This window comes from Capra hircus, chromosome 12 (assembly GCF_001704415.2).
Source record: "Capra hircus breed San Clemente chromosome 12, ASM170441v1, whole genome shotgun sequence".
In the NCBI taxonomy this organism is placed as follows: Eukaryota; Metazoa; Chordata; class Mammalia; order Artiodactyla; family Bovidae; genus Capra; species Capra hircus.
The window spans coordinates 20,326,318-20,348,707 of record NC_030819.1 but is presented as its reverse complement, the minus strand read 5'-3'; the positions used below and the strand labels follow the sequence as shown (position 1 = coordinate 20,348,707).

The 22,390-nt window shown below is 40.4% G+C and overlaps 1 protein-coding gene across 2 annotated transcripts in view; it reads left to right on the top strand.

The window, feature by feature from the left end:
• The window catches only part of GPC5 (glypican 5), a 1,608,220-nt gene continuing 1,588,160 nt past the window's right edge, over positions 2,331–22,390 (top strand). The window contains exon 1 of one of the 2 annotated variants that reach the window (XM_018056453.1): positions 2,331–2,563. In XM_018056453.1, the coding sequence (XP_017911942.1) occupies positions 2,401–2,563 (163 nt within the window). In that variant the 5' untranslated portion in view covers positions 2,331–2,400. The remainder of the gene's footprint in view (positions 2,564–22,390) is intronic. The other variant, XM_018056455.1, reaches the window with a different exon arrangement.

The following is a 22,390-nucleotide window of genomic DNA, read 5'->3' as shown; positions in this document are numbered from 1 at the left end:
TTAATATTAACATATAAGGACTTAACATATAAGTAACATTTTACTGAATTAACCCAATAGGTTCTTTGGTATGGCATGGAGTGGTTGAGGAGAGCCCATGGTTAATAGCAAACATTCTGGATTTCAAGGCCTCGGTTTGATTTCTGGTTCTACCATTTAATAGCTTTGTTGGCCTTGGGCAAATCACTTCACCTCTCTGAGCCTGTTACCTCATCTGTAAAAGAGCGACAATAGTGGTAACTACTTTATAGGGTTGTTATAAAGATTAAATGAATGACTTCAGTTCAGTTCAGTTCAGTTGCTCAGTTGTGTCCGACTCTTTGCGACCCCATGAATCGCAGCATGCCAGGCTTCCCTGTCCATCACCAACTCCCGGAGTTCACTCAGACTCATGTCCATCGAGTCAGTGATGCCATCCAGCCATCTCATCCTCTGCCGTCCCCTTCTCTCTTTCCCCCAGTCCCTCCCAGCATCAGAGTCTTTTCCAGTGAGTCAACTCTTTGCATGAGGTGGCCAAAGTACTGGAGTTTCAGCTTTAGCATCATTCCTTCCAAGGAAATCCCAGGGCTCAGAATGGATTGGTTGGATCTCTTTGCAGTCTTAGTATCCTTAAAAAGCACTTAGAATATTGTTTGGCATCTAAGCACAGTACACATTCTCATGGTCATTCTTTTTTTTTATTTTCTTGTAGGTAGAGCTGACTTCCAAATAGTCTTTCCACACTTGGTGGCTAGGGAAGAAGATTCATGGGGGTAGTATCCACCATTTCCCCCTTCAGGATACATATATAAAGCTTTGCTTGAAGTCCTTGAATTAAGCTATTTTTAAAATTCTCATTTATTGAAAAAGCATCTTAAAAAACATCTAGTATTCATGGAATTGATGTCAAAAAGCCAAGTAAGCACTATTTCCCTGAAGAAGTATCTCAGCCATTGCCCCGGGATGGTTTTAGAGCAAGCAATCTACTGCTGAAAGCTCTGCCTTTGATATCACCGGTCATTAAAAGTCTCATGACACTTAACTAAGACAAAATTATTCATCTCTATTTCTTGGCAAAGGTTCAAATATGAGAATAAATTCCCTTTAAGTGGTTAGAGCATTTATAGTTCCCCTGGCCTGATGCTTTTAAGTAGTTTTGTTTTACTGGAGGAGGACTTTCTTCAGGTACCTATAGAAAATGAAACACTTGTCCTTCACAGGCTTAGTGTTGAGTCAATCACATTTCAGAAATACACCTGGCCTTTGGCTTTTGGTTTCTAATGGATTCCTTTTGTAAATTGACAAAATTCCTTTGTCATTTTAAAATCGTTTAAAGTCTTCATTTTCCTCTCTTCCTTGTGAGAAACTCTCCTGAGCACTTTTGCCTTAGTAAATCTTTGAGAAATGTTTTTAAAATTGGAGAAGTCGTAAAGCTCAGAAGGGCCCTTATAGATAAAAAGTAGGGAAGCAAAATATGATGCTAACAGGTAATAAGAGAAGAAACTGGATTTTACTGTCTAAGCAAGGACGTTATACTGTTTACATGTAATTTTTATGACTTCTAAATTCTTTCAGAAAATTGTAATACTAACAAAAAATATTCCAAAGTGGCAACATAAAACAATTTTTAAAAAGTAGCTTCTCCTGTACACTCTTTTCAAACTAAGTGCTATCGAGCCTCACAATTGAGATCTTTAAGGATAATTTTTTTTTTTGTATTTTGTATTGTGCCCAGATACCATTTCATGCAATTCAAATACAAATTCCTATGCATTGAAGACCTCGATTTATAGGGAAGTATTTCATCTTAGTTCTAGTTGGTATTTCTCATATCTTGTCTTCTCGGAGCTCTTTTCATCAGACTGTTGGTCCCAGGAATGGATGGGGAGAGGGAGGTTCGGTTTCGTTTCGTTTCCTTGCTTCAGGCAACGCCGCTCGGGTGTTTCTCCAGCCAGGGCCGCGTGGACAGCGGCTCAGCCGCGGGGCGGGTGCGGCCCGTGGCGTCGCGCGGGGGCGTGGCTTAACCACGGGGCGGGGCCTGTCCACGGAACCGGGGCGGGGCCTTCCGCGGAGCGCGACCCGCGGGCGAGTCTCAGGTTGGCAGCTGGCAGTGCAGCCCTCGGCGACGGCGCCGGTGGCCAGAGCCGAGTGCTCGCAGGCTCCGTGCGGCTCCAGCCGTTGTCCTGGCTCGCACCGCGCCATCTCGCTCCCGCCGGAGAGGGAGACCCGGCGGCGCTCTGCCCGAGAACACCGCGGTCTGTCTCGGGGCACCTTAGGAGAAGGTGAAGCCGGGGTCTCAGAGCTGCCGGACTCCCGCCCGCCACCGGATCGCACCGCCGAGGCTTTTCCAGCGTCTGCAGCGCGGGGCGCGCGGGGAGAGTGGGGTCCGCGGCGCGGGAAGGAGTGACTGGGACACCGAGGATGGGCGCGCAGACCTGGCGCGTGGGCTCTCGCTGTCTCCTCCTGCTGGCTCTCGTGGGGTCTATCCGAAGCGAGGGCGTGCAGAGCTGCGAAGAAGTTCGGAAACTTTTCCAGGGGCGCCTGGTGGGACCTGTCAAGGGGCTGCCGGATTCGCCGCGGGCAGGTAAGGCGCGGACCGAGGGAGAGGGCTAGGCGCCTGGGCGCGGGCTGGGGCGTCCGGAGCGCGGACCCTGCACTGCTCAAGCTTTCGGAATGGCCTTTCGTGGGAGAAGTTGACCTTTCAGGTCCTCCGACCGCACAAGGTGCCTCCCGGAGAAGGGCGGTGTGGCCATTCCGAGTGCAGCGCAGCTCCGGGAGCTCCAGGACTCTGCCTGCTGCTGAGCTGAGCACCGGGCGTTCGCTTCCCGCCCGGCTCCCTTAGTCTCACTGATGCGTTGCAAGAGGCCAGCAGAGCTGACAGCGGGGAACAGCGCTGCCTGACCGCGATTCTGTTACTAGTGGGAACTTCCCCAGTGCCCCGCCGGGGGGCCTCGGTTTGCTGCTTTCTCCCACAGTGGATGGAGTTGGGTTGGTCGCTCCAAGTTTGATACTAAAAACACAAACCTGCATTATCCTCCTTTGCTGGAGAATGGGGTACTGAGCAGGGAGGCCGGTGTCCTTTGTTATGAGGACTCGGAGCCTGTGCACTCACCCTGGTGTAACTCTGTGCCCCGCTCTTTACGCCCGGGCATCAAGTCCCTCCTTGCAGGAACCAACTCAGTGTGCCTCTCGGAACCATTGCGTAGTTGCAACGCCTGAACGATGTGCTGGCAACAGGCGATCAAATAGATTGCACCGGGGAGCCACTTAACACGGGTGAGATCTATCAGACAGAGATCGAAGGGGAAGGAATACAGTGAGTGTGGCCAGTGTGGATTCTGCTTCTTGCGTGCGCCTGCACCTTTACCAGCTATTCGGCGCCCCTCCGTGCTTCTGCGGGCGGAGTTCCAGTAACATTCGGTCTGGAAGAATAGATCTTAGTTGTTAAACGCAACGGCAGGTGTCTGGAGTTAAGATCTTACTGGAGCAGTGCACCTAATTACGAGGCTAATTGCCAAATACTGTGAGCTTATTGGCTGGACAGTGAACTTGTGGAGGATGCTTGGGTCTAAATCTGTGCTCCTCTGCCTGTGTAGGGTGAGGAGACTTGCTGCTAGCGCTGGGGAGCCGTAGCTCTTTCGCTTGATTTCTTTTCTTGTTATCAACTCCGTTCTAGAGTCATCCCACAAGGAAAATCTGAGCATTTGGGCACAGTGAATCCATTTTAGTTTACATGACTAGTTTTTTAAACAAACACACAAATATATATTTGGATACCTGTTCCGTACTAGGCACTTTTACTAGTTGAGACGGCATAGATGCTCTCAGCTTAGGGCAGTTCTGTCTTCAAGGGATACCACCACCCCTTGTAAACCGGTCGTTTTATTTCAGTGCATTTGTTTCATTAAAAAAAACAAAAACAAAACAAAACCTCATTTGCCAGTAGCTAAAGCAGCTTAAGTGACTGTGTTAGGGCGGTGGGAGTCGGGGCGTGGCATTGAGCTGTGAAATCCTCAGCTGAATAATTAGATTTTGCCCCCCCATCCCATAATTTTGGCTGATATGTTCCCAAAGTGGACAGTTTAGGACTTGATTTCTCCACCCCTCTCATATCTCCGTGTTTCCCGTACTTGCTAAATGTAATACAGTGATTAGAAGGTATTGCAATTCTAGAATCCTGTGTGTGTTTCATCTCTTTAGAAGAACTTTGCAGAGTATCAATCACTGGCATAACATTTTACTGAAACTGAAGCTGGGCCCTACAGTAGAGAAGGAAAGCGTACTTCTTTGTGTTTGCTACACATGGCACAAAAAAGAGCCAGGATGGCAGGCATCTTTTCTAAAACATTCTGGTTTGTTTCCCCATTGCTAGTACTTTTCTTTATCTGCGACTTAAGGCAATGGAGGGCTCATAGAAGCACCTACTGAGGGGGCCATGCAGGGCTGAACTCTTAGGGACATCAGTGGTGCTGCTGAAAAGAAGTGCTGAATTCCTTTGACATTTGCAGTAAGAAAAAGTCACATGAAAGTATTATTCTGAATCAGAATCACCCAATAACAAGCACTCACATCTGAATTTGATATAATTCTGAATTTTTTGTTTCTCTATTATTACTTTTTATTTGAATAATTACATTAAGCTGTTTCTTTAAACATCGATGTCTCTTATCTTTCCACTAAATTTTTTTTCATTTCCCCATTTGAGTGAATCACACATACCACATGGCTCATAAGTGCTTTTCTTTATTTTTGTATATATATATGATCTATAACATTTAATTTGATTAAGTATAGTAGTTGAACCTTATTTTCTAAAATTACCCTCAATCTCAAGAGAAAACATAGTTAATAACTACATAGTCATTCTCACATAAGAATAGAAATACTAATATTTTTGTTAGCAAGTACGTGTATTTAGCACATAGACTTTCATTGACTAAAGCTAGTTCATTTAAATTTGATATTTGTTTTCCTTGAAGGTTAATTTTTTTTTTTTTAGTGCTTTCTTGCATTTCTTGTCTACAAGTGGTTAATTCCTGAGATGCCTGGCCAAAATGCCATTCAAAAAGTATAAGCAGGTAGAATAACTTCTTACAGTTTCATCCTATATTTGTGACTTTTAAATCTTCTGAAAACTATGTTACCCAATTTGAAATTACTAAAAGGGTGAGAACAGCCATTTAAGCTGTTTCTCAGATTCCACTCACCTTTGTTCTCTACCCTGCTCCAATTCTTTTAAGCCTATTGAGCTCCTAAGGATGTTTGGATGAGAAATGTAAAAAAGGAGAGAAGGTGTAAATGTGATTAGAATTACAGATTTCCCTGTGTTCTGATTTTATTTCCTAAGTAGTAGTCAAGGTGCCCTTTGCTCTTGTTTGTTTTGTTCAGAAAAGAACTGTTAGTGAAAGTGTCTTTATTTTTATTTTATTTACTGGGGAGGAGGGATCATGTTTTCCCATTGAAATTCTCTTCACACAGGCATTATTCTCCTTTTTTAAAGAAGATAATTCAGAAAGGAGAAGCTTATAAAAATCCAAGGCTAACTTCAGATAATTTATATACCAACTAGTTTTTAAAATGTGAGAGTAGCTTGTGCAAGGTGACTTTTTCTTGGTAGCTTTGCCTGTAAATGGGATAGTAAAAATAAACTTGGTTGGCAATATTAAATTTTAATATTATCAGACACTTTAAATTGTGCTCTATAGTTTGTATTTTTTAACTACTTTCATTATAATCCAATCTTATATTGTCTTTGAGGTCAGTATTGTTGCATACTCATGCCCAAGATAAACAATCTACCTGGTGATCTTAGAGTTTGAAATTACAGACATTTGGATTCAAAACTAGGCCCTGGCACCTGTATCTCTGTGACTGAGGTACATCAGTTAGCCTTTTTGAACCTCTGTTTTCTCACCTGTAAAATGGGAATATTGGTTCTTAAAGGCTTGTTACAAAGATGGAATGAAATAATATATGTATATAAAATAGCACGAATCCAGGCACATAGTACTCAAAAATGTGTTGCTGTTATTACAGTTTTTTATTTAATGTCCTGATTGTAACTGGACTTGAGCTTTAAGGGTGAAATTTTAGTTTTGGATGTCTATAAATCAGAACTTTAAAAAAAAAAAGTAAGAACTAGTTTTTTAAAAGTCACACATGAAAAAAAAAGTCACATGATTGTTTCTAAAATTGGGAAATATGTCTCTATCTGAAATGATTCTTATTAGGTTATGGTGAAAATTTTGTTTCTTTTCACGAACTAATGGAAACTCAAAGAAACCTATCTGAGATGGTAGTTATTGGATTATGGTGAATGTTTTGTTTCTTTTTGTGAACTAATGGAAACTATAAGAAAGAAAGCTATCTGAAATGGTAATGGTATTTGTTAGGTTATGGGGAGTATTCTGTTTCTTTCTGTGGACTGAGGGGAACTCTAAGAAAGAAAACAGGCTGCACTGTGCCACTGCTCACTGTAACACCCAGAGCCACCTGGTGTTTATATTCAGAGAAGCGGAGGAGTGTGGGTGAGGTGGCTTAGGTCATCACACAATTAGATGGCTGGTGGCCACAGTCACTCATTGACAGTAATCTCAAACTGGGACTCTTGTGTTTTTGTGAACTAACACCCTCTTTTGCTGCTTGGGCAGCATGGTTATGGTGATACAAAGCCATGAAAGGGACCCACAGGCTGACAGCAAGGCAGATTATTAATATCAGGATTGCCCTGTACTGAAACTTACCAGCCAAGAACCGCAAGAAACAAGATGAGAGTCAAACAAACTAGGTTTTGCTTGCTGTAGCAAGGGAGATCATGCAGCTCAGGAACTGTGGGTGCCTTGGTAAGAGGCAGTTGAGAGGGACCTTTTACAGGATCTGGCCTTGTGCTGGGTGACTACAAGGGTTTAAGGAAGCAGGGCAATTCAGGAACTGGGCGTCTTCATTACTTACCTAGGTGTTAGGAAGATTAAGATGACGGGGGTGGATGGGTAAAATAGATAGCTAGTGGGAACCTCCTGTATGGCCCAGGAAACTCAGCTCGGTGCTCTGTGATGACCTAAAGGGATGAGATAGGGGAGTGGGAAGGAGGTTCAGGAGGGAGGGAATATATGTATACATACAGCTGATTCACTTCATCGTACAGCAAAAACCAACAGAACATTGTAAACAACTAAACCCCAATTTAAACAGAAAGATGAGAGTAGTTGTCTTTAATGAAGAAGCAGTAGTCACGCTTGTTGGTTGGGAAGAGGGGATGTTCAGTCGTTTTGTGGCTGTAGAGTCTCCTTGTGGCCATCCTGCTGCGTCAGAGGTCTCAGGTGGCTTTGTCCCATCATTGCTGTCTTATTCTGAGCAGGTTGTCTCTGTTGAGTTGTAAACATCAAGGCTTAGTTCCACTGTCAGGGGAACTTGTCACTTTCTCCTCTGGAAAATCTAGCACATGCCTTGATGTCTAAGAAAATGATATGTTTCTTTTTTTTTTTTTTTAAATTTAGGCTTTTAGTGAAGCTTAATAATGGGGAAGCAAGTACAGTTTTCTACTCTAGGACCATAGATCATGACTGTCCGTCAGAGCCTGAATTGTACTAATCACATCTTCTCTCATAGTCCATTTACTAGCAAATGTAAATGTTGTGTGCACCCCAGCCCCTCTCCACGCCCCTTTATGCCAAGTATCTAATATTCCATATTTGTCTAATTGGCCTTAAGGAGGGGTGCAGTTTAGGGAACTTGAGAATGGCATTTTATAATTATATGCTCCCCCCAACCATGATTCCAGCTTGCTAGGACTTTCTAGAACATGAAATTCGGCTTGTCTGATAAGAACACCTTCTTGGTTTATATAGCATTTCTTTTATTATTAACTAGTGTAAAAACCAAGAGGAACATTTCAACAACCAGATGCTACTCCTAAACAGGCATGATTTATAAAACAGTGGCCTCTTGATATAACTGTTCAAGAAACCACAAATCCATTTTGTTAAAATAGAGTCATGAGAGACTTCATTCATATGCTTTGTTGAAATGTATTGCAAACATGAAATCCAGTGTACTCAGTTAACTAACAAGAGCAATTCATTTTAATAGAGAATAGCCATTGTCCATATCTACCTTTCTTTTATAAAAGCCTGCCCGTCAGGCTTCAGAAGAAAAGACAAAAGCAATTGTGCTCTCAATTCTTCTGTTTTTCAGCTTTAGAAATCTCAAATTTCATCAATTATACTGCTAAAATCATCCTTAAATAATTAGTCATTCTTCTATGAATCACAGAAAATTAACACAGCTTTTGATTAGCCTTATCAGGCTCACATACAGCTACCATGTAAGTTGAATGTATAATGCACCTTTACAGAAAGAAAATGAGATTTTTGTACTTTCATGGTTTTATGAAACAATCTACATTCTTTTGAAAATTTAAAATATTGAAAAGTACAAAGAAAGCAAAAATAATTATATCAGCCAGAAATAACCACCAAAACCCCTTTGAATTATCTTTTCAACACCCTCATCAATCCTCTGCTTAGCACATACATAATTTTTGAATGAGCATAGGATCACTTTATCTTTCTTTGTAACACACCTTTTCCAATGATAAATATCCTTCGAAACATATATTTTTTAGTGACTAAGATTCTACTGTACACTTAATTGAATTCTCTATTGCTATTGAAAATATAGGTTTCTAGTATTTGCTATCATAAAATCATATGGCTAAAGACATGAAAGGCAAATGTGCCAAACTCCTTCCTTACTCATAGCTTTGCAATCGTATCATCTGCATTCATTCAACTTTAATATTTTTCAGTGTCGGCACCATTGACCTGTGGGATTGTATAATTCTTTGTTGTTGGCCATGGAGGAAGGTGCTGTCCTATGGATTATCAGGTGCTTAGAAACTTCCCTGATCTTTACCTCCTGGATGCCAGTAGCAATGCCTTGCCCTCTCCAGTTCGGATAATCAGAGATGTCTCTAGACGTTGCCAAATGACCTAGAAGAAGCAGAATCATCCTGGTTGAGAACCATTGGCATAAATGTCCAACCTATGGATCTGTTACACAAATTCATTATGTAGCTGGTTGGTTTGCAAGCCTCAGGTCTCAGCTTAAGTGTCAGCTCCTATAGAAGCCTTTCTCTGGTTTTGGGCTTCCCTGGGGCCTCAGTGGTAAAGAGTCCATCTACCAATGCAGGAGATTCAGGAGACTTGGGTTCAATCCCTGGGTCAGGAAGATCCCCTAAAGGAGGAAATGGCAACCCATTCTAGTATTCTTGACTGCAAAATCCCATCGATACTGGAGCCTGGTGGGCTACAGTCCCTGGGGTTGCAAAGAGTCAAACACGACTGAGCATGTGGAACACACGCACTTACTTCTCAGGGTTCACTGAACTCTGTTCCCCTTAGTTTCTTTCCTGGCACTTGTCATGGTGCCGTATTTCTTTTCTTTTTATTGTTGATCTTTTACCACTAGATTGTGTGCATGATGAGGCTAGAAAATGTCTTCTGAGGCTGGGTGGATGGATATGAAACCTGTGCAGTCGCACAGGGTCCCACACTCAGAAGGGCCCCACGCTTGGTTTAATGCTCTGCTGTTTCCATCTTGGGGTTTGAATAAAGGGTCCCAGGTTTCCTTTTTGTGTTGGGCCCTGCTGATTATGTAGGCAGTCCAGTTGCATACCTTGTTCACTATAGAATATCTGGTGCTCAGAACATGCCTGACACAGAATAGGAGTTGAAATGTTTGTCGAATACTTAAGTAAAGCTTCAAGTAAGTAAGTAAGTGAAAGTCACTTAGTCGTGTCTGATTCTTTGTGACCCCATGGAATAGTCCGTAGAATTCTCCAGGTCAGAATACTGGAGTGGGTAGCCTTTCCCTTCTCCAGGGGATCTTCCCAACCCAGGGATTGAACCCAGGTCTTCTGCATTGCAGGTAGATTCTTTACCAGCTGAGCCACCAGGGAAGCCCAAAGCTTCAAGGAGCTTCTTATTTAATCTTTTAAACCTCTCTAATTCTTAAGTAAAACTCTAGAAGTCAGTTCATAACATTCAAGATTCTATTGATACAGTGATTTTTTAAAAAATGTTTTATCGTGTTATATAAATAGGTTAAAAACTGGCCCCTAAGTATTTTACTTCTTCCTAACTTCTTGGGACCAACAGTCCAAAGCCTACCAGTGCCAAATTCAAAATTTTACATATCCAATTGCTTTAAATATAACAAAAGTAAACTGACCTGCCTCTTGAGAAAGCTATATGCAGGTCAGGAAGCAACAGTTAGAACTGGACATGGAACAACAGACTGGTTCCAAATAGAAAAAGGAGTATGTCAAGGCTGTATATTGTCACCCTGCTTATTTAACTTCTATGCAGAGTAAGTACATCATGAGAAACACTGAGCTGGAAGAAGCACAAGCTGGAATCAAGATTGCCGGGAGAAATATCAATAACCTCAAAAATGCAGATGACACCGCCCTTATAGCAGAAAGTGAAGAGGAACTAAAAAGCCTGTTGATGAAAGTGAAAGAGGAGAGTGAAAAAGTTGGCTTCAAGCTCAACATTCAGAAAATGAAGATCATGGCATCTGGTCCCATCAGTTCATGGGAAATAGATGGGGAACCAGTGGAAACAGTGTCAGACTTTATTTTTCTGGGCTCCAAAATCACTGCAGATGGTGACTGTAGCCATGAAATTAAAAGACGCTTACTCCTTGGAAGAAAAGTTATGACCAACCTAGGTAGCATATTCAAAAGCAGAGACATTACTTTGCCAACTAAGGTCCGTCTAGTCAAGGCTATGGTTTTTCCAGTAGTCATGTATGGATGTGAGAGTTGGACTGTGAAGAAAGCTGAGGGCCAAAGAATTGATGCTTTTGAACTGTGGTGTTGGAGAAGACTCCTGAGAGTCCATTGGACTGCAAGGAGATCCAACCAGTCCATTCTGAAGGAGCCAGCCCTGAGTGTTTTTTGGAAGGAATGATGATAAAGTTGAAACTCCAATACTTTGGCCACCTCCTGTGAAGAGTTGACTCATTGGAAAAGACTCTGATGCTGGGAGGGATTGGGGGCAGGAGGAGAAGGGGACGACAGAGGATGAGATGGCTGGATGGGATCACCGACTTGATGGACATGAGTTTGAATGAACTCCGGGAGTTGGTGATGGACAGGGAGGCTTGGCGTGCTGCGATTTATGGGGTTACAAAGAATTGGAGACGACTGAGCAACTGAACTGAACTGAAACATTTTTAGTCCTTTAGAGCCTGTCTGCCTTGTATACTCCACAAAGCTGAACTCATTTGCTAGCCATTCATAAAACAAACTCTGGGGCTGAAAATGATCCCAGGTTGCTGTTGCTCTTCAAAGCTCTTTACTCAGACTTCATATCTTGTGCAAAGCAACATCACCTGTTCACAGGAGTTGTTGCTGTTCAGCCGCTCAGTCATGTCTGACTTTTTGTGACCTCACGGACTGCAACATGCTGGGCTTCCCTGTTCTTCATTCTTTCCTGGAGCTTGCTCAAACTCATGTCCATTGAGTCAGTGATGCCATCCAACCATCTCATCCTCTGTCACCCACTTCTCCTCCTGCAATTTCCATCTCTCTGGGATTTTTTTGCTTTCTTTCTTCCTCTTCTGTGTGGTAATCCTATACCCCTGTCTTGTTGCATCTCTTCTCATGCAACCTGTTAAAGTGGGACCCAAATAAAGCTCATTGTCATCTTGAGATCCTTCTTTTCCTTGACCAACCCTAAAATCCTCACTCACCACATACACATTAGTATTTAGTTATTTCCAGTGTAAGGTTGGGACTCAAAGTAGCAATACCAATTTTAAATGTATGTCTTGCCTTCTGCTAGACTACAGGCTACTTGAGAGCAGGAACTGTGATTGATTTTTGTTGTTGTTCTGTGATTAGGCCAAACTTAATAAGTCGATTTTGATTTTTAGAAATAATCTTATATTCCTAGTTACTCAATAGGTTCAATTTATTGTGTTTAATTATTATTTTTTGCCTGGTATTAATAGACTGAGAAATATAGAAAGTGAAGTTTTTAAGAATATATTCTGATCTGGGCTTAGTTGTGTTGTTGAATAAATTGTTTACATAGAGTTAATATCTTCTTACGTAACTCTAGCACAAAAAGTGACTTAATGCTTTTGTTTAAATTTAAAGACATTTTTAACTATCTTAGCTAACATTTTTGAAATAGAGTAAATGAATTGCCAAACAAATGTCTAGAAGAATTCCTTAAATGCTCTGAAAGGGAAGGAAGATTATTTAACCTTTAAGGGGTTAATTTGCAATTGATGTCATCATGTAGACAATGTGACTGAGCTCTTAGAACATTAACTGATTTATTACTGGGAGAATGGAGAAAAATAAAAGTGACCAACTATACTTTATATCTGGCTGTGGATTAGCTGATTTGTGTTTTATTTGAATGTATGTTTTGTGAAATTGTTTCTTTCCACAAGAAAATTGATAGTAAGGAACTAGAAAATGATTCAGTTTTTCCATCTCCTACCCTTGTTAATTCCACACTGGGAGAAAGTACAGATAACTTGACTATGGAATTATTCCTAAACCAGGAAGATCATTTACTAAAGGACACTGACTTGGGGTCCAGATTCCATGTGACTAAGTTGAGTGACAAAAGGCTTTCAGAAGAAGCAAGAAAATAACTGCTGTTAAATCACAAAACATGATATATGGTAGAGGTATAACTTGTCCCTAAAGTATTCTAACAAGTCTAATTTTAGAACTACCCATCTAGGCTCCAGGACTTTTTAATGATATCTTAGAATTTTTTTTTTCTGTATAAATTGTGGTTGGTTATGTATTTAGGATATTTCTTAGAATTAGTTTTAGGAAATTTTAGTTAAGTACTTCCCTGGTGGCTTAGATGGTAAAGCGTCTGTCTACAATGCAGGAGACCTGGGTTTGATCCCTAGGTCGGGAAGATCCCCTGGAGAAGGAAATGGCAATCCACTCCAGTACTATTGCTTGGAAAATCCCATGGACAAAGGAGCCTGGTAGGCTACAGTCCATGGGGTTGCAAAGAGTCGGACACGACTGAGCGACTTCACCAGAAGGATTACTTAAATCAGTGCTGATGAGATATGCACATTTTGATATGGTCTAGCTATTAACTTAAATATGTTTCAAATGTAGTCATATTTAAAAGCTAGTAAACATTTCTTGTTTTATAATTTAAATTGTTTATTGCTCTTTTTAGGGTAATGGTTTTGAATTACCCTGAAAAGGTAATTTTGGGGTAATTACCTGTGCTATGATAACTAGATTTACTTACCTTTTTAATGATTCTATATGGCAATATAATGAAATGATCTTTGGTAGCTATCTTTTTAGAGTTCATAGTCTTTTCTTTTTCCTTGTCTAATAGTTTCAAGGGACTTTAGTTGGCATAAGTCCTTCACTATAGTATTCATTTTGGGGGAAGCTAAGAACTGAGAAGAGAGTTGGGTAAAAAGCATAACTAGAGTGTGACTTCATTGATCAAATGAACATAGAAATTATTTCTGGATGTCCTTATTCATTGCATAAATACTCTTTAAATGGGAGACTGTCAGTATTAAATTACCTGTTCAGATTTATTTGCTTTTTGAACAACTCTCTTATTTGGTAAGGTTTAGACCAAGTTACATTTTGTTCGTTTTCTTTTGATCATTGAAGCTGCCTGTGTTTAATGAGCTGAAACTGAAGTAGGTCAATAAAGTGAAGAGATTAATAGTCTGTTCTCCACCAGGCTTGGAGTACATTTTACTCTGGGGGGAAGTCATTTCTAAAAAAGATTTTTTGATCAACTTAAAAGGTAAAGGAAATTGAAATAGCATTGACAGAGTCAAAAAGCTGAGGAATCCACGAGTTTGTCAGAGCCCTCTTTATTTATCAGGCAAAGACACCTGGTTCTGGATTTGAGGTTGTTAAATATTTAATATTGAATTTATCTTTGGACATATCTTACAAAGAAAACAAGGAAAATGATAGGTATGATGGAACATTGAAAAGTTGGCATGGGATAAATAAAAGGGAAATCAAGACATTTTAACTTACAATTTGTCCCATGTTATGGTCCCATATTTTAGTGAATGCTAGTGAATTTAGTTCTGAAATCACTTTATCTTGACTACATCACTTATTAACTATGTGACCTTCAGCAAACAACTCAACTTCTCAAGGACAGTATATAGTCTGTTCCTTTTCCCTTTCATGTTCCCCTCCTGGCTCAGTGGTAAAGAACTCATCTGCTAATGCAGGAGATTCAGGTTCAGTCTTTGGGTTGGGAAGATACCCTGAAGAAGGAGGTGGCAACCATTCCAGTATTCTTGCCTGGGAAACTGCATGAACAGAGGAGCCTGGTGGGCTACAGTCCCTGGGGTTGCAAAAGAGTCGGACAGGACTTAGCGACTAAACAACAACAACAACTTTTCAGTAGTTGAGAACCACATGGTATGGTGTCAAAACTTTGTAAACTGTAATATAATCCACAGTATTACAAATGTAATTCTTCAGTTCAGTTTAGTTCAGTCACTAAGTCGTGTCCAACTCTTTGTGACCTCATGAATCGCAGCATGCCAGGCCTCCCTGTCCTTCACCAACTCCCGGAGTTCACCCAAACTCATGTGCATCGAGTCGGTGATGCCATCCAGCCATCTCTCCTCTGTCATCCCCTTCTCCCCCTGCCCCCAATCCCTCCCAGCATCACGGTCTTTTCCAATGAGTCAACTCTTTGCATGAGGTGGCCAAAGTTTTGGAGTTTCAGCCTCAGCATCAGTCCTTCCAGTGAAATCCCAGGACTGGTCTCCTTTAGGATGGACTGGTTGGATCTCCTTGCAGTCCAAGGGACTCTCAAGGGTCTTCTCCATACACTTAAAAAATTCTTTATATGAGATCAGGGAGCAGGCAAAGTAGAAATTCTTTTTCTTCATGCAAATAAAATGCTGAACTTTCAGGTAATTTTCTCCCATCATTCACTCTCAAAGTATTCATCCTATACTCACAGAAAATAGTCTGTCTTTTCATTCTTTAGTTTAGTTAATAAATTAATTTATTATTTATAGTTTAATTCTGTTAGAATCAAATTTGTTTATTCATATTATGTAGTTTAAAAACCAAAGACTGATCTTTTGTAAAGTGATGTCACTGAAATTACTTCTATTAAGATCAAGAAGGAGGTGCTTTGCCTGGAAACACGCTGATTAAATGTGGTGAGGGAGAGGCTCTACAGCCTGAGATTGACATGGGGTCATTGCTATTGTTCAGTTGCTAAGTCCTGTCTGACTATGACCCCATGAACTGCAGCATGCTAGGCTTTCCTGTCCTTCACTATCTCCCAGAGTTTACTCAAACTCATGTCGATTGAGTCAGTGATGCCATCCAACCATCTCATCCTCTGCCACCCCCTTCTCCTCCTGCCCTCGATCTTTAAGCATCAGGGTCTTTTCTAATGAGTTGGCAGTTTGCATCAGGTAGCCAAAGATTGGAGCTTCAGCATCAGTCCTTCCAATGAATATTCCGGGTTGATTTCCTTTAGGATTGATTAGTTTGATCTCCTCGCTGACCATGGGACTCTCAAGAGTCTTCTCCAGCACCACAATTCAGAAGCGTCAGGGGAGTAGGAGTTAGTTCTCTACTGCGTTTTGTCACGTGCTTGCGTGCTGTAGGGCTGCTGGGTGGTCTTTGTGTGTCTCCTGTGTTGGGGATGAGAACGTTTTTCCCATAGAAAAGATACAAAGGTGGAGCATGCTGGAAAGTCTCTGCTTGCTCCTTTAGAGGGACTTTTCACTTTGCTCTGTTCCTGGATGACATCAAAGGCATTCTGGCCTCTGGCAGCCCATGGGAAGTGGTGGCTAGAGAAGACTGGGCAAGTGGATTGTGGTGTGTTTCAGGTCTCAGCTGGTGAGGTCCCTGAAGCCTAAGTCCCTTTACATAAGCACACAGCTCCCTTCAGGTGACCTTACAGCTCTTTGGAGTTGGCTAACTTGGGTTTGCCAATAAGTTTGTTTGGATTGGTAAGCTGCTGCAGAACGAACTTTTTGGCCACCTCAGTACTTTTTCCTCTCATCCCCTCTGAGGTAGGAAAAACTCCTTCTCTACAGTTATTAGCTAGAGTGTTGTAGTATCCCTTAAAGTTTTTCTATACCCTGCACTTTATAACAAATTTATTAGATAATTCTATTTGAGATACCAATTTATTTCAAGATCCTTCCTGTGTGGCAAAACTTTACATACATTAGATATTAAACCCACAGCTTTCAAAGATCATTTGATTTGTAATTAAAATGTACGGAAACATAAATCTGATCTAGAGTTGATTTATGAATGCTTTTAGAAGTTCTAATCAATGGTGATCTCTTTATTCATATTCAGGTGTCTCGTGATCCTGTTTCAGTTAATTGTTTCTTACCCTTTCCTTTCCCTCACTCCTTTTATGAAGAACACTAATGCTGGCTAAATGTTTATGTTTCAGTTGCAAATATAACTAAATAGATAACACCCCGAAATAAAACAATAGTTTAATCCCCACTAACTCCCATAATTCAACCAACAACCAAATCTCACAGAATCTGTTGCACAAATGTTCCCGTAAGTTCTCTACCCACAACTATTGCCACCACCATGCTTTAACCTAGTACCTTCTCATGGCTGGATCGTTCAGTCAGCCCACATCGACACTTGGTCCTTGCCAGTTCATTTCCCAATTGATTCTCTGTGAAAGTAAACGTTATCTTTATTTCTCATGTTAAATCCTTCAAAGATTTCCCATTGCCTTTCTCTTAAAAAAAAAAAAAAAAAGCAAAAACAACAAAAAAGTGATTCTGTTTTGATGTGTAACTTCTGTGTGATTAAAAAAATAAACATCTCAGTGAAATAAATGGGGGAAAACTCTATGACAATTTATCTGTAATACACAGCAACCAAAAGGTTAGCATACTTAATCACAAATGAGCTGTCACAAATTGGTTACAAGGATACTAATATGAAAAAAGAAGATAAAGAGGAAATTCAAATGATTAAACGACTAATATGTAGACGATTAAGTCATAACAGGAAAAACAATTTCTTAGAAATATTACATTGTCAAAGATTGAAAATACTGATATGTAACATTCTTGTGATTATATTAGTAGCAAATATAGCACTCTCACCGACAAATACTGAAAAAGGAGATTGATGAAGATCGTCTCTACATTCAGGGGGAATTTTGCATATATTACTCAAAATTTGAATTCTGTATACCTTTTGCCTATCAATTCCAATTTATAGGAAAGTGTTCTAACAAAATAATTAGACAAATTAAAACATATACATATATGTATAATAAGCTGGTTTATTGTACTGAAAATCCACAGTTAATTAGTGCCTATTAAATGATAAATTATAAATAATCATGTGAACATTAAACCCAGACAGGTAAAGCTATGTATCTAAAGAAGAACAAGTGATTTATGGCCCTATCATAGGAAAAAGCAAATTTTGCCTTGACTTAAAAAAAAAAAATAGAAGGAACCTATTTGCATATCAATTTATGTACAAACATACCTTAAACAATATGCAAAAAATACCATTAATAGTAAATAACATTGGAAGGTAGGGTTAGGATGAGGAAAGTTTAGAAGTAAAAATGTACTGTACAAATTTCTGTGTCCTTTAAATTCTTGAAAGAGATTTTTTTTCAGTGATACAGATTTTTAATTTAGCCCATGGTTAGTAATATTTATGAATATATGTGACTCACATTTATGGGAACATTGAGATGAAGCTTTGCAATTCCACGATCTGAGTATCTCTGTATAATAATGACTTCAGGGTTCCTGGGTTCAGCCAATGACAGCAATGAAACAGGCGGTCCCATTGCTGTCTATCTTAATGATCTTGATTTCTTTGGTTTAGCTTCATGATCTGGCTTCTTCTTTAGCTTCATATGCTGTTTTTTCTCTCCATTTGGAAAGGCTGGCTTTTGATCCTGAGCTACCATAAGTAATGTTGCTCCTCATCAGTTATTTCTGGAAGTACTGAGGTGGTCTAAATTAACTTCAGAGCCAGAAATTGTTTCTGAAGTTATCTCTGAATCAGGGTACTTGGTTATGGCCATGATTTTAAAGGCAAATAGAAACAACAGTTCTCTTGGACTGTAGTGACAGTCAGTTGGTTTATTGGTCCAGTTTGTCTTCATTGGCAGTAATTTTCCATATCACTTAAAGGTGATATTTCTAAATGATAGAACCCGAGAACATTCCCTTCTAAATTAATTCAAATGTTCAGATTCAAGTGGCAGAAGCCCAACCAAAGCTATCTGAAATTAAAAAAGGAATGCATTGGAAGTATTAGTATATTGAGGCATCTCAACGGACAGTGAAGACAAAGGAAGAGCAAGGATTCACATGAGCTAAAGAAATGAAAATTGAGACGAGAGTGTTTACAAATGTCTTACTCATTGAGGTTACAGGCTTTTTTCCTGTTGTAAAGCAGCCATGTTCATATAGTAGAAAATATGGCTGCCATATAGCTTCTCCCAAAGGAGAGAAACTGCCCAGCTCTTTTTGGTATCTACCCTTTTATTGGTTGTGAGTCGAAAGAAGCAAGAGTCAAGTGCATTGAGCATCCTGTGACTATCTCAACGGGTGAGAGTTTATGAGTTCCATAAAAGGTTAGTCTGAGACTTAGGAGGACCAGTGAGTTTGCTTTTGGTCAAGGTATTTGGAGGGCCTCTACACATTTTGCCAGCTGAGTCGTACATTGCCATTAGTGCATTCGACCAAACCAGAAAATTGAGAGTGGTAAGCACAGTGAAAGCATAAAACTGGAAAAACTATGCAGACTTGTTGAAGTGCCTGACCAGTAAAATGGGTTACTGGGTCACTGTGAGCTTCCCAGGTGGCTCAGTGGTAAAGAATCCCCCTGCCAGTGCAGAGGATGCAAGAGAAGAGGGTTTGATCCTTGGGTTGGGAAGATCCCTTGGACAAGGAAATGGCAACCCACTCCAGTATTCTTGCTGGGGAAATTCCATTGACAGAGGAGCCTAGTGAGCTACAGTCCATGGGGGCAGCAAAAGAGTTAGACATGACTAAGCTACTAAAAATTAAAAAAAAATGAAGTTCAAGAGGAGTTCTCCAGGTAGAGGTCATCTTTTCCAAAAAGGCTTTAACCACAGAAGAGGTAGTAACCTGTATGCAAGGATTAGTGTGAGAACTGTTCAGTCCAGTGATAGAACATACGGACCATGACTGAAACATGTTTTTATCCGTTGGTTGGAAGGAGTTGTATGGAACCCATTTGTCAGACCTCAGATGGTCCACTAGCTTGTTTAAAATGCCTGGGAGCAGTGCTAACAGGCTTCCTGGGTTGTACTTGAGACAAATGGTACAAATAAAGTAGGCACTTTTTGTGGCCTTATTAATGTTTTCCCACCAAAATTAATTCATGAAAGCTATCATTTTATCAGTAGAGCAATAGTTTAATGTATGTATTAAATGAGAGTGAATTTTAGAGTCTTTGGTAAGATTGGGTTGTTATTTCATCCAAACCAGAGCTTTCACTTTTAATCAAACCAAAAATTGTTGAATTTTCAGTCTTGTTTTTTATTTCCACCTGTGGACAATTGTTGGGCTCCTCTAGCCAGTTTTTCTAATTATAATTTAGGGGACTATCATGTTGGACCATGACAAAGATTTGGCTGCCAGTGGTCCCTTTGAGGGCATCATTCCTTGAGGAAATATCAACAAGTTGATTTCCCTTAGGTTTCTGAGAGTCAGATAAAAATAAGGCATCTAATAATTTCTAATAGGGCCCAATCTGGAGAAATGTTTCCCCAAGCCAATTAGGAAGCAGTATTGGGAGGAGCCTCCATAGCTCCTCAGAGCCCATCGCTGAAAATTGGGAGGATGTTGGAGAGCTGGTTAGAGAGATGAAGGTGCCTAAAGTGCTTACGTTTTTAACAGGCTCTTTTCCAATGTCCTGGATTTTTGCAAATAATAGGAGAAACTGGAAAGATTTTGGTTCTGTTTAAGAACCTTCATTTACTGGAGTTGAAGTTTAAGAATTTTGGTGGTCTTCCTTTGAGGTGACTCATTTAGATTGTGAGAGAGCTGGTTCACCAAATTAACTTGATCTGAAATGGACATAGTTTCCCATTCCATCCTGGTCCTGTTCACTACAGTGGAAAGGTCTTGGTTTGGCCCATTAATAGAGTTAAAAGCTACCTGGGTGAAATCAACATATGAAGGAAAACCAGAATTTTTTTTTGAAAACAATCTTTAAGTCAATCATAATGTTAATGCACAGGTTCGTCATATCTCTGTGTGCAGACTGACTTTTGCTCTAGTCCAGTAGTGTTTGGAAAAGTCCAAGGAATTTCTCTCTGAGGTTGCCTTCTGATTGCTTGAGTCTGATAATGTAATAAGTTAGGGGACTGATCTCCTGGTTGTAATTCTAGAGACCTTTCAGGATTTTGCTAATTGGTGTTTTTCATGCAATGCTGGTCCTGGTCTTCATGAACAAACATATGAGCTAGCTAATATAACCAGGTTGATAAGCTTGAATGACTGCATTAAATGTCTCAGTAAATCTCTGAAGATCATTGGTCACTTTGGGAAGACCAACTATGGCTTGCAGTTCAGCTTTTCTTCTTAAAGAGATAAGAGAGAGGGTTGGGGCCTGAGAACTCCCTTTTCTGGCATCCTGACCCTGTGTAATTGGTTTCTATTTGTTGTTTTCACAAATAACATGCTAGCTTGTTAACTTGCAAATAGGAAAAACTACCAGACCCTTCACACAGCCATGCAACTTCACCTGGCATATGGCATACATAGACCTGGTATTTCATTTCAGCCACACCTCAGTGCTTTATTCCCCACAATGGACCATATCTTTTCATCCATCTTGCCTTTTGTCACCTCTCTGTGGAATATCATTCCCCCTGCTTCTCTGCCTCCAATCTTAACTAACCAATTAGAGTTCAAATTTGTTTCGCTACTCATCAGTGTTGTAGACTTAGACAAATTTAAGTATGATAAGCTCACTTTTTCATTTATTAAATGGGAATGTTTTCCTTTTTAAAAACTTTTTCTTTTGTTTGGGGATATAGCTGGTTAACAATGTTGTGCCAGTTTCAGGTGAACAGTACAGGGACTCAGTCATACACATACATGTATCCATTCTCCCCCAGACTCGCCTCCTCCAGGCTGCCACATACATCGAGCACAATTTCATGTGCTATACAGTAGGCCCTTCTAGGTTATTCATTTTAAGCATAGCAGTGTGTACATGTCTATCCCAAACTCCATAACTATCTCTTTTTTCTGTCCTTCCCCCCCGCCGCAACCATAATTTCATTCTCTAAGTCTGTGAGTGTCTTTCTTAAATGGGAATATTTTCCACCTTGTATTTTTTTTGTAAGGATACTATAAGGCATCTATTAAAAATTATTCAAGATAAAGCTCCAAATCTCCTCTTACCCTCCTGTCTTATCTCTCCAAGAAGAGAAAATCATTTTTCCCTCTGTGCTCCCATAGAACCTGGTACATACTTCTTTCATAGCACTTTGTCACATTAATTAAATTTTTTTGCAAATGTGTCTCCCCCTGGATTGAGCCCTGTGGGGATAAAACTGCATTCTCTCCTTCTTGGTATCCTTAATAACTATCACAGCATCTTGTACAGAATAGGTGTTTAATCAATATTTAATGAATTCATTTGATTTATTAATCAAAATAAGGAACAGGAAATTACTCTACAATTTAGCACAGGTGGAAGGAAGGCTTAGCATCTCTTGAATAGTCCCCTAAGAAGGGGGGTTAAGAGCCGATTTACACTGTAGGGTTGCCCACTCACATTCACTACTCAGAAGCTTATACATTGATCAGCCTTGAAGATACCATTTTAAGAATGATGGTTAACTGACCTCAAAAGGAATAGCCAGCAAAACCCAACCTATGTTCTGTTGCATATTATTTCTATCAGCTGATTCATTAGTATTCTTAGAAAGTTTCCTTAGCTTTGAAGCAACATTGCATCTTGAACATGTTTCTTCAAGAGTCCCCAAACATGTCAGGATATTAAAGCTCTGGGAATTACTACACTTGCTGCTGCTGCGGCTAAGTCGCTTCAGTCATGTCTGACTCTGTGCAACCCCATAGACGGCAGCCCACCAGGCTCCCCTGTCCCTGGGATTTTCCAGACAAGAACACTGAAGTGGGTTGCCATTTCCTTCTCCAGTGCATGAAAGTGAAAAGTAAAACTGAAGTTGCTCAGTCGTGTCCGACTCTTAGCGACCCCACGAACTGCAGCCTACCAGGCTCCTCTGCCCATGGGATTTTCCAGGCAAGAGTACTGGAATGGGTTGCCATTGCCTTCTCCTTACTACACTTGAAAGAATCTATTTATTTGATTTTTAAG